The sequence below is a fragment of the Echiichthys vipera genome, assembly GCF_963691815.1.
Source record: "Echiichthys vipera genome assembly, chromosome: 3".
NCBI lineage: Eukaryota > Metazoa > Chordata > Actinopteri > Perciformes > Trachinidae > Echiichthys > Echiichthys vipera.
This window is the reverse complement of record NC_139828.1, coordinates 23,317,593-23,329,822: the sequence shown is the minus strand read 5'-3', so window position 1 is coordinate 23,329,822 and position 12,230 is coordinate 23,317,593. Positions and strand designations below refer to the sequence as shown.

At 40.3% G+C, this 12,230-nt stretch overlaps 1 protein-coding gene across 1 annotated transcript in view; it reads left to right on the top strand.

The window, feature by feature from the left end:
* The window catches only part of col24a1 (collagen type XXIV alpha 1 chain), a 93,435-nt gene that overhangs the window by 47,596 nt on the left and 33,609 nt on the right, over positions 1-12,230 (top strand). The window contains exons 20-27 of the mRNA XM_083940647.1: positions 1,403-1,456; positions 1,544-1,597; positions 2,402-2,446; positions 2,755-2,808; positions 4,002-4,046; positions 7,806-7,859; positions 9,135-9,188; positions 12,085-12,138. Coding sequence (XP_083796773.1) covers positions 1,403-1,456; positions 1,544-1,597; positions 2,402-2,446; positions 2,755-2,808; positions 4,002-4,046; positions 7,806-7,859; positions 9,135-9,188; positions 12,085-12,138 — 414 coding nt within the window. The remainder of the gene's footprint in view (positions 1-1,402; positions 1,457-1,543; positions 1,598-2,401; positions 2,447-2,754; positions 2,809-4,001; positions 4,047-7,805; positions 7,860-9,134; positions 9,189-12,084; positions 12,139-12,230) is intronic.

Here is a 12,230-nt window from a genome sequence, read left to right as displayed (position 1 = left end):
TTCATCCATAATGAAAATAATTGTTTGTTGAACCCTAATACACTCACAGATATCTTGACATCTTTAACCGGATTGCTGAGTATTTATGTTCCCTAAAAAGACTGACTGATTGACTGACTATGAGATAACTGGGTCATCTCTTTCATCAATGACATGATGTCTTGAAAACTAATTGAAGAAATAACACGGAATTTACTGTCGATTGTTATGATCCACAGATAATAGTATTCACAATAGCGAAAATTTTGCTGATTACCATGAATTTTAATGAGCACATTCATGCTCCCTACATGATAAATGTCAATTTCCTTTAGCACTACCATCACGTCAAATTGTGAACTTTGTACACTTCTGATTGCTGTGACTCTCTGACCTTTCTTCTTTTGACAGCTTTATTAGGCCAAAACGTCCTCTTGAACATTTCAAAATTTATTGGGCAATGAACATAACAAATCTGAACAGGATGTTGTCTTTTAACTTTGGTCATTAGATGACATTTCAATGGTCTTATGACCTTTCCTACACTTTCGCTTGTTGCAATGAGATGGCTGTAAGAACAGTTAAATCAGTCAGTATATGTACAGTATATCAATTAGTATCCATTCAATCCAACATGGTGTTGTGTGGTGTAATGATAATTGAAACCGATGGGGATTGCTAGTGGGAATGTAGACTTTTAGTCGTTAAGGGTTGAATTTCAGAGAATTCTACTGTGTTTCATAATAATAATGCATTTAAGAAAGAAAAGTGAATTGACATTTCACTTGAACACCGGCATACAGTTAAATTATTCATATAGAATTTGAGTTTTTGGCCATTCATTGGTCCCAAAAACTTTCCTTTTGCATAAAAACAACATTCATTTTTTTGCCCCTAGCTTTCCCTGTTCTGGCACATTTGCTTTGGATGTGGAGTACCTCACCTTTTTTCAAAGAGGTCATAGTTCATGATCCAAGTATGAAGAAGCACGGCAAATGACCATAGGTCACATAGGCCGCAGCTAAGGCATAGTTTTTCTGAAATGAGTGATTGTGTCATGGCAGGCCTGCCAGTCCATCACTATCTTTATATCCGTTTTTAGTTAGCTTGCCTATACACTCACTATCTTTATATCCGTTTTTAAAGGCCCCACCCTAAAGGTGTTTGATACAGATTCATGCAGGACGCCTTCAGTGATTTGCAGAGAGGAGCTGCTGTAGTAGATCAACATATAAATAGGCCTACTGTATACCTGCCATTTTAAATACAGTATAATCCTACCCCTCCTGTAATGTACACAGAAATGCAATGAGTTCATTTAATGTGAGGGATAAAACTCAACCAATTAGTCATGTGACTCATGGCAGGTGAAATAATAACACACAGTCTAATAATACTTTCTCTCTCATCCTGTTTTTGCAAGGGATTTCCTGGAGACATTGGAGTACCGGGGCCCAATGGTCCACCTGGACCAAAGGTACAACAGCATCTCTCATTTTTTCTCTTTCCATCCATCCATCATGAAATGTATCCAATTGAATTCATGCATTCGACTGTGTTTCAGGGTTTGCAGGGTGTCAGAGGGCTCCAAGGCCCGCTGGGGCCACAAGGAACACAGGTGAGACAATTCAACACCCAATTAAATTCCACACGTCTGCTTGGGTCTTGACTCACTGATACAGAAAAGTGGAAAATATGGCTCATCTGGATTTTCCATCATTAATCTGAGGCAGGATTAACTACCACGGTGCGTCTCATTTAGCATCTAGTCATATCTCAAACAGTTGCACCTTAGATTCTTGTGGGAGTCTTTTTTTCCCCTCTGCCATATCTCTCGGGGCATGTTCCACTGGGTGAAGTCATGATTCATCATTGGGTGCTTATAAAAACAAGGCTGAAAGTTTTCCAGCCCTGAAAAAAAGAACAGAAGCCTTTGGAAGGTGTACACACACACACTTTCTTTTGTGCTTAATGTTACAGAATTGACCTGGCAACTTCTCAAAGAAGTGTAGTTGGCCAATGTACTCTCCTCACACAAACACACACACAAAGTTCCCTTGTTATGGGGTCACAGCACATCAATCAAAGTAATAAATAGACTACAGTGACAAAGCTGTTTAATACCTGAAAGCATAGATGAAGTGGATTACATTTATCCAACAGCTGTAGACAGTGGCATGGGGTTGGTTTCAGAAGCTGGGGGAGCACAGTGAAGGAGACAGGTGAGCAGTTGAGATATTAAATATTGAGAACTGGAAGTGATGCAAATTAAATGGTACCATGACTGTGTGTGCACTTCTTCATGTTTGGTATGCCAGATGTATTTACTTGTCTGTTGGACTGTGTATATGTGAGCATGTCTTTGTATGTGTGTTTAGGATTGCAAATATTTGTGTATTATGAACCATACTGTCTTCTACAGGGTGATGAAGGACCACTTGGCCCACCTGGCAGCGCCGGCCCTACTGTAAGAACACCGAGATTCACACACTGTACTAAAACACCATAAACACACACACACAAACTGAGCCTTTTGCAGGTGGTCTGAATGAAACAATTTTCTTAAATGTTCTATAAGGAAGCAGCTGGAATTAGCTACATACATTATGAACTTTACTACCTTTTGATCATTATTTGTGCGTGTGTGTGTGTATGTGTGTGTGTGTGTGTGTGTGTGTGTGTGTGTGTGTGTGTGTGTGTGTGTGTGTGTGTGTGTGTGTGTGTGTGTGTGTGTGTGTGTACGTGCGTGCGTGCGTGTGCGTGCCTGGCTTTTAGGGGAGACCTGGAAGGAAAGGCTACATAGGCGAACCTGGCCCTGAGGGTTTAGAGGTGAGTTGTGCCGCAGTATTACGGAATACAAAAGTGTGTTAAATTTGCATCACAGACTTGAAAAATGGATCACAGAATATACTTAATCTGATAAACTTTGTCTCTGAAAGAATGCACAATGGTTGTGGTTAAATACTGCACATGCCAGACTACTGTTGAATTTCTTACTTGAACATAACCTGGCTAATATTCCTATAGAACCATTTATGTCCTTAGAGGAAATAATTAAATGTTTAATGTCTTAATTTTAATGAAAGCATTTTTATTCATTATTATTTAGCTTGAGACAGAATATACAATGTATTTTCCACTGTAAACCGTAGACCCTTAATCATCCAAAAATGAGTGCTCCATCAAGACACCTCGATTCACAAATAATCTTAACATGTGTGGTACACTCCAGAGTCGGCTCATGGCCAATTTCTAATATGCATCCTAAAGAAAGTACACAGGTTTGTGCATAGATTGGCTTTTCTTTCATGTGTGCATTACAGTTTGAACTGAACTGTTTTTGCAACAAGGCTCATTTGCAAAGAAAAGTGCCACTTTTGCACCAAATCTATGCATATTACCTAAATTAAACACGTGCGAGCAAGTTAAATTTGTGCGAATAACACAGGAACACTGAGACGCTATTTGCTTAGCAGCAAAGTCAGGGTTGCATTAATGGGTACTTTGAGAATTAAACATATTATTTTTGTCTTGTTTGTGCAGGTAGAGTGGCTGCAACAGGCACCCAATCTTTTGTGATTTGCTTGTCAGTTTAGATTACTTGTCAGTTGGTTCTCAGTTGTTTTTTTACTTCAGCTAACCACAGCATTCCAGACTTAATCCTCACCCTTTTTTATTGGCTATAATTGGCTTTTGTACCCACCACAAATGCAGCGCCATGATCAAGGTATCATATGTTTCAAGAATTTAGTATTCAAAATTATTCTCAAGTGCTTACATTTTGTTACCCATTTATTGTCTAGTCTTACTGTGTTGTAAACATCTTCCTGGGCTATCGACATACATACTGGCAAACCACACTGAGAAGCAACACAAGGATTCACTGCATGTCTGTGTGTGTGTTCCTTTTTACACTTGTAATGTCCTGTTAGTCCTTAGTAGCAGTATGGTGTATGTAGTTTGGCGATATCGTTAATTACAGGCAGCTAACCAGCACGCTGTTTGATGTTTTCTGCTTTCAGGGAGAGAAAGGGGACATAGGAAATGTTGGAAAAATCGGACCACAAGTAAGTTGCTTTCACAGTTGCCACGTACAGAACTGACATTAATTAACCGCCATCCTGCTGTCGATTAGTAGCATCTCATTAAATCCCTCTTTAAGAGTGCAATTGTCTGTCTGTGATGTAGCTTTTATTAGCTTGAGTTCCTGTCTTTAAATGTTTTAATAGTTTGCTTTAAGATTAATGTACAACTTACGTTGAAATTATGACACAATGCTTCCACACTTAATTTAATTAAATCGTCCAGTCTGGGACTTGTGAAGTTGGTTACAGTAGCATTTTCTGATGTCTTGCTGTTTTCCTGACCCACTTTAAATGTTGAGAGAAATTTGGATCCTTTCCACCACCGCATAGTGTTCTCGTCATGCAATTGGCGGAACACCACAGTAGAACAGAGGGAACTCCGGTCAGCCAGCCTGCCAGTGTTTTTATGCCTCCACACGGGTGACCAATGCTTTCGCACGTCCATACCATTCTTGTGAACATGATATCTAAGGGACGCCTGGAGGCATTTTCTTCAAATTTGACCCAAATGTCCACTTAGACTCAAGGATGACCTGATAAGATTTTAGAGGACAAAGTTCATTGTGACCTCACAAAATGTACACTCAAGAATTTCTTCACTAATTATGACAACATTTCACACAAATGTCAAATAGGATAAAATGATGAAGAGATGACATTTCATACCCAAAAGGTCAACTTCACTGTGACATCATAATGTTTCTGTTCATTGTTCAACTGCATAACTCAGGAACAGAAGTGGAAACATTTTGTCGGATACTGAAGTACTGAATTTTGAAACTATGCTGATTGCAGAGATCTTCTGTGCTGCCGAGTTGATGCTGAGTGTGATGCATCCATGTTTCACCAAAAATACATTTTATACCTTTTATTAAATTCCTTTAAAGGCTTTACTTAATATATTATATGAGACTGGACAGACATGGATGTAAACTGAAACTTGACTGTTTGGCAGAGGCATAAATCCACAGTAGAGGCAGTAATTTTAGTCAATGTCTGTTGTTGCCCAAGAATTATACTTATATCATATATAATATAGTATAATAACTTATGTAGAAAATGTTGAGCCAAAAAGATGCTGGTCTTTTGCCATAAAGTGGCTTTGCAAGTGTCCCAAAACATCTGTGTTAGGATTGTGTCTAAATGTAATACTGAACTGCCAAAATTTACAGTTTCAAATGTCTGTCTTTTTGTTTCATGCTTCAGTTAATGCTTTATCCCCAGAACAAGTACTCTAGAGAATTGTTTGGACATGTTTTCCTTTGTTAAAGCACACAACTGCTCTGAACATCCAAAGTATGTCTATCCTTCCTGGAGGCCCCTTAATGTTAATATTTGCATTCTGTGCATAGTGGAGGCAACCAAGCGGGCCATGTTGGACTGTGTTGCTGCAGTGCACATATGAGAGGGATTAAGCACTTACTGAGTAGAAGGGTCTTTGAAGCCAAGGAGGAGCTGTGAGGCTATGCAGAGAAAAAAACCCTCTAAACATATGGAGGCTCTAATGAATGCCATTACATCACTTTCCAAATAAATTAGTTGTGTGAGAAACTGAGATAGACTGTTGTCGACTAGTGCAGGTTAACCCAGGGTCGATGCAAAGAGTCTTCACAGAGTGCCCTTCTGTCACCATGAGACCCCCTATAAAAAGTCTCAAATGAAATCTTATTGGAGGTTTTAGTGTATTTTAGCCAGTTTAGATTCACTGTTGAGTGTTCCATTTTATGTCACTCTCCACTCCACAGCTAATAAAACATGTATCGGTTTTTAATTACCAAAGGCAACCCCAGGTGTGCTTTGAAATATAGTTCACATGTCAGCCTCTGTGCTTTGATTTTCATGTCACTGACTCAGTGTGTACTTACATGTGTGCACGAGTGTGCATGAGGCACGTGTGAGGGACAACCTTAATACGCTTAACAGTAAGTGACTCGGGCCGTATTTCTTCTCTAAGTGAAAGGTTAATGGTTATACCGGTACTTTTGTAACCCAAGCTGTGCCTGAGAAACCACATCGCCTCCAAAACAGTACTGTAAAAGCTCCCACGTCAAGGCCACATGTACATGTCACATGTAAAGCCTCTTTAAAACATTTCTTTCTGTGAAATGACACAGGGTACGGCATTGTCCCACTTCGTGTCCCAATTAAGGGATTTGAGGTCAGGTTAGAGCTCCCGTTCCCATGCCTGCAGGCTGCATCCCCTCACAGACACTCTGCTACTAATCTGTCACTCAACTGCTTTACTTGCATCCAGCAGGATTATACCCTTTAGGTGATGATATATGAATAACACTTTGAAGCTGTCAGCCTTTCCGAGCTGAATTAAATCTCATTGCATTTATATTAGTGGTCTGTTTCTTGTCTTTCACTTTGTCAATCTCTGACTCTTGCTGTCGTATTCTCTAGACACATGGAGAGACAGAAGTAAAAATTGCAGTCATGTAGAATCTTATAAACCTTTTGTATATATTATTCTGCAAGGAGGAAGCACAGCAGAGGCAATTGGACCTCACCACCAGAGAGAGCTGCAGTCTGACCGCGCTGGCTTTTATGGTTGGCCAGAAGTGAGACCATGGTCTGCAATTGGGCAGTCATATGAATTATTACAGTCACAGTGTAATTCAGTTAGGTTCAGATGTTCTGGGAGCTTACAGTGTCCCAGTGGCTTAGTGCATGTGTTGTGGTGCTGCGTACTTGTAGTATTGTGGCTTTGTTCTGGCTTGTGATTATTGCATGCTCTTTGGTTAATTGGCCACTCATACTTTTACTATGTTCACTCTAAGTTGTGTTTTACTTTACTCAACATAAATAAACACAATGGCAGGGTTTCAAAAAGTACAGTTGCCCTTTCTGGCTGAATGTCTATCCAGCCACCCATACGTCTGTTGTTCTAAAGCTCCAGGTTGTCCAATGGAGAGGTTGGCACTGGTCCAGACCACAGCCCCTGTCCGAGACGACTGATCTGGAAGTGGTTAAGCTCCTCCGATAACTCTCATATTTACATTAGCTGGTGTTTTCCCCATGAAGACTATACTAAGTAGTGTGTGTCTTTTTTGGGAAATCTGTATTGTGTGTACTCAATCTGTACTTTATGCTGTGATACTACGTAACCACGTCCCTAGTAATTCCCAATCATTAATGTTTTGCACAGGAAATGTGATATTCTTGCTTCATGTCAGACAATATGGTTTAGTTCCATGATTCACAACAGCTTGAAAGAATATCAAGGTTGCAGCCTGTACGTTGGCTATTACTTTGTTGAATAATCCTTTAATTTCAAATCGATATGGATTCTTAAAAAAAACTCTTTTTGATGAATGATAATATTCCATATTAATATGTCATCTGCTTTTGCTTTGTTTGTTTATCGTAGTATTTACTGAAGTATACATTGACTTTACACCTTGTAAGACCCCTAAATATATGGATGTAAAGTTGTTTTCTAGTAGCACTAGTATGTTGTGAATGAATCAAAATTTAAAGTGAAATGAAACTTAGAAGTGCCTTGCACTTCAGACGTCAACCTGCAGGTTTCTCCTCAAGTCAGCAGCTCCTTGTCTTGTTACATTGTAATCTATGACCTCTTGCACTCTAGGTGTCATAACAAGTTGGAAAATAGATGAATGAAGATTAGGTTCTCACACTGACCTCTCGTCTCCTCTCCTCTCGTCTCGTCTCCTCTCCTCTCCTCTCCTCTCCTCTCCTCCCCTCTCCTCTCCTCTCCTCTTCTCTCCTCTCCAGGGTCCACTAGGCCTGATTGGGATTGCTGGGGTGATGGGAGTACCTGGTGAAAAGGTAAGGCGTGTGTTTCTCTATCATTTGGCTGTCAGTCAGCATCAGCTGATTGCTTGCAGCGGAAGACCTCTGTAATTTGGGCTTTGTTAAGCAGCCATGGCTCAAGGCCCAACACCCCAGAGGCCCCAGAACACATGCTTAGATAAATACTCAAGACTCTCCTCCACATCCATAACAATATAGTCAAAGCCATGTCACCGTTACCGCCTCCCGCTCTCACCCCTCCTATTGAAGCAAGCAATTTCAAGGTTATTTTAGGAGAAAATTTCACATTAGTAGTTGACAAATTCCTTTAGACAAATTGGCCTGTCACCATTTGTCAGACACCTGAAGGTGTATTTGTTCCTGGATGGTGTCATTACACACATGCTATGCTGAGATGTATTATGTATATATTACTGCATATGCAATCATAAAACATATGCAAAAGGATAGCACCACACACCACTCAGGTGTAAGTTTTGTTAAAATATGCATGATGCAATCTGAAGAAGCCCTGAGGCTTTCTCCATGTTCAGCTCTCATTGACTCTCAACTTAGAATTAAAGATTTCAAGCAGCTCTGCAGCCTTCCCACTCAAGTGAAATGATTTTAGCAGCAATCTGTGTGTTGATTATTGATAGTCCTCCAAAAAAACACCTCTGTTTTCATCCATTGTTCTCTCGTTATTAACCAGTTCCCCTTTCTTTCCTCACCAGAAGTCCCCTGTGTGTCAGAACATGTTCTTGTGGTGGCAAGCCATCTGCTTGTCAGACACTTACTTGTCCTCCACCCCCTATTACGCAAAATCCTCCTCCTGGTTCAATCTGTCAGCACCAGTCATACCCTGACAGCCCACAAATTCCTTTCACATTGTATATATATATATTTAATTCAATACAATCCTCTGGTTTAGACTTTTCTTTCCAAGACATAGTCTTAAAACTATTCTGCTCATCGTTTGACAGTAGTGCAACATGAACTGGAAGTGTACTTGTACAGTCGTGAATGTGACACAGTTCAAGGAGGATTAAAGCATCACTGACACAAGTGTTGGAGGGGTTAGAGTGGAGAACTAGGCAGCTTTACTGCTCACCCGGAGTTACCTTTGCTTTTAACACACTGTGCCACCAACTAGGTTTCAAAGTACCTGTTCACATTAAACTCCGCTCACCCAGCTGCTCTGGCTCTTTATTAGGAAAAGTGCATGTGAAGCTGTCTTGGGGTTTTCTGTGTTGAGCTTTCAGGTCATAGTTTAATGACTAGCTCTCTTTCTGTCTTACTGTTTTTCCCCAGGGCGACCGAGGACCAGCGGGTCCAACGGGTCCAGTCGGGGAGCAGGGGCCAAGGGTAAGTACAAGCACGTAGGATATACTGCAGAGTTCTTCCTCTTGTCTGAGAGTTGGTAAACCCAAGAGCCATAATGTATATGTTGAAAATGGTTTTCAAGAAATCAGCAAAGCTAAAAAAGCTTACCAGAGTTTGAATACATTGTTCAGTAAACTGGTGTCTAAGGATGATGAATATAAAACTGAACTACTCAGCAATTTTGGCTGTAAGATTTGGCAGTCATTTCTTAGCAAGAAGGTTTATTCCATGGAAATGAAAGCAGACTCTCTTGGCCTAAAAGATTCCAGACTCCTCAATGTTGTAACTTCTAAAGATACATATCTTTGTAAAATTCAGCTGTGTATAATTGGTTTCCACAGAGTCATGCTGAAGATAGGATGTAAAAAACAATGACTCTTTTTGATCACTCAGGCCGGTCTGGTTGAAGAAATCCAGTGTATAGGCTTGACAGTTGCTGGTGTTGTAATTGTGAGTTAAAGATTTTTAATGTCAAATGGAATAGGAAAGGAACATTTGCCCAAGCGTAAATCTGTTTCAGATGCCAGGGTGTGTAAGATGGTGTCTCACTGAAGGTATAGTAAGACTAAGTTGAAACCTAGTATGGCTGGACTGTGTATACTTAATGTGCCCAATTGTGGCCAAATTTTTACAGAGATAGTCTGTGGTGGTGTCTAAAATGTGAATTCCTGGATGTTAATATTTTCATATTTGTTGTGTACTTAAAGTGTAACTCGAAAATCGAACCCACTGTCTTTTTCAGCATGAATATACATCAAATGAGCCATCGAGACAAGTTTTTTGGGTGATCACCTATTAACAGAGAAATCCTTGACAGTAACCAACAGCCAGACATGGCCAACACTGATTAGCTCGGGGCAGAGTGCTGAACCATCTAAAACGGCTTTTTTTAACCGTGCTATTTTGAGCAATATTAGTGGTTAAAAAAAGCCGTTTTGGATGGTTTAGCGTTCCGCGCAGAGCTACTCAGTGTTAGCCATGTCTGGCTGTTAGTGAGTTTTTTGCCGGAGTTACACTTTAAGTAGCAAATCACATCACATGGTTAAGCTACATTTGAGACAAATAATTGAGGACTGCTTTAAATTAAGGAATTAAACAATGTAATCATCTAGGTTCAACAGCCTTTTGTCTTCGATTACTCATTCAAAGTGTTATAGTGTAGTTAATGTTACTTTGTTAAATAGAACATGCCCCACGGCCTCTAATGTTGGTCTTGAGGAGCTGCAGCATTTATTCATGGCAAAACTGAAACCTACCGTATACTGTTCATAAACTGCCAGCTGACAACTCGGTGCACCGATGCTAATCCACCAGAAACTGAGAGGGGAACTTAAATTCCACTGGCATCATTTGCTTTCATGATTTTCTGATGGTTCTGTTGTAAATATTTGTCCTTTCTTCATAATGCGTCCTCCTTGCTGTTATTTGAGTAGTTTGAACTCATCAGACACACACATAAACAGTCAGGGCTTCTACACAAAGTCAATGCATGACTTTTTTTCTTCCTGATTATTTTATTTTATTCCTTATCCCCTGAGCCTCATGGTCTCTTTGACGTTGTCTTGCCCCAGGGTTTGAGTCCACGGTAAGCCTTTGCATTTAAAGGGCAGCGGTACCAACAGCAACTAGAATTGGCGACAGCGGATATCAGCTGACTGCTGTGCTGATTCATTTTGAAAGAGCAACAGCCAACAGGCAAACACAAACACTTACTCCGACCAATTGTGTAACTTCATCACTCTGATTCCCAGACTTTGGCGTTCATAGGGCTGGACCTCGCACTGCTGCGGTCCAGACAGAAATGTTTAGGGACTTCACCGACTCTCTCTCCAATGTTTAAAAAGACTCCCAAAACCAATCCCTACATGCACCTGTTTATAATATATCACTGGTGTAGTCCTCATTGACATTGCTATGGAGAAATTTGCACACTAAAAAACTGACTCACTTTTTTTTCTTTGCTGAATTTTTGCTGGATACATTTTGTATATTTGCAGGTTCATTTAACAACATTATCCCACACAATACTGTGGAAAATGTGTTTGCAAGTCCCCAGAGGAAAAGAAAACATGCTGTCTCCCATACTTCTGCATGAGGGAGGCTGCCCTGCATCACTCACTGTGCTGAGGCCTTGGATTAACTCCATGTCTGTGGCTTTGGTCCTGACCTAGCTGGCTGGCAGACTGGCTAGCAGGCTGACTGATTGGCTGGCTGGAAGAGAGGATGACTAATCTGATGGCCTGCTGGCTGAATAGTTTGCTGATTGAATCACTGCTAGTTTGGGTGCATGTTTGACTGAGGGAGAGAGCTTTGTGACTTATGTAAGGAGTTGTGGTGATTTGTGTGAAACAGCTTGTGCTATAATAAGGCCTCAGCAAGAAGTTTAACTTTGGTATCACAGCAGATTACAATGATCATCACATGATGTTCTGTTTCTGTTCAAAGGCAATTAGCAGAGATTAGTGTTTTCTGGCAAATTTTAGGCACTTTTGTCTTTACTGACCTTTTTTGTTATCATGGTATTATTTCTTAATATATTATTACAGGAAAGAGACTGGGTGGTAGGGAGTTCTGTGATGAGAACCACAGCACCCAGCTGTGTCTTTTTCTACTGGGTCTGGAGCATAATCTAAGACAATATAATATGAAACATACATTAGTTCTACACATGTAAACCACCTTTTACTGCAAAGTCTTGCACTGCCGATGTGCTCTTGCTCCACACTAGTCAATGTTAAAGTCCTGAAGCACTAACACAGCGTAGTTTTTGAATGTACAATGGTAACCACATTTACTACCTGTGTAGCAGATGCCATTAAACTGTGACATGTGTTTTTGTCTACCTTTCTATAATTTTTGTTGTTTCTGTTATTGTAAGGGCTATCCAGGGTTGCCAGGAAGTCCAGGCGATATCGGCTTGCAAGGGGCACCTGTAAGTGTCATACCCCTCGTCACCACTATGTAATACCAGATGATTGTGTGCATTAGGATGTCCACATGTAAATCCATATTTACCATATGCAT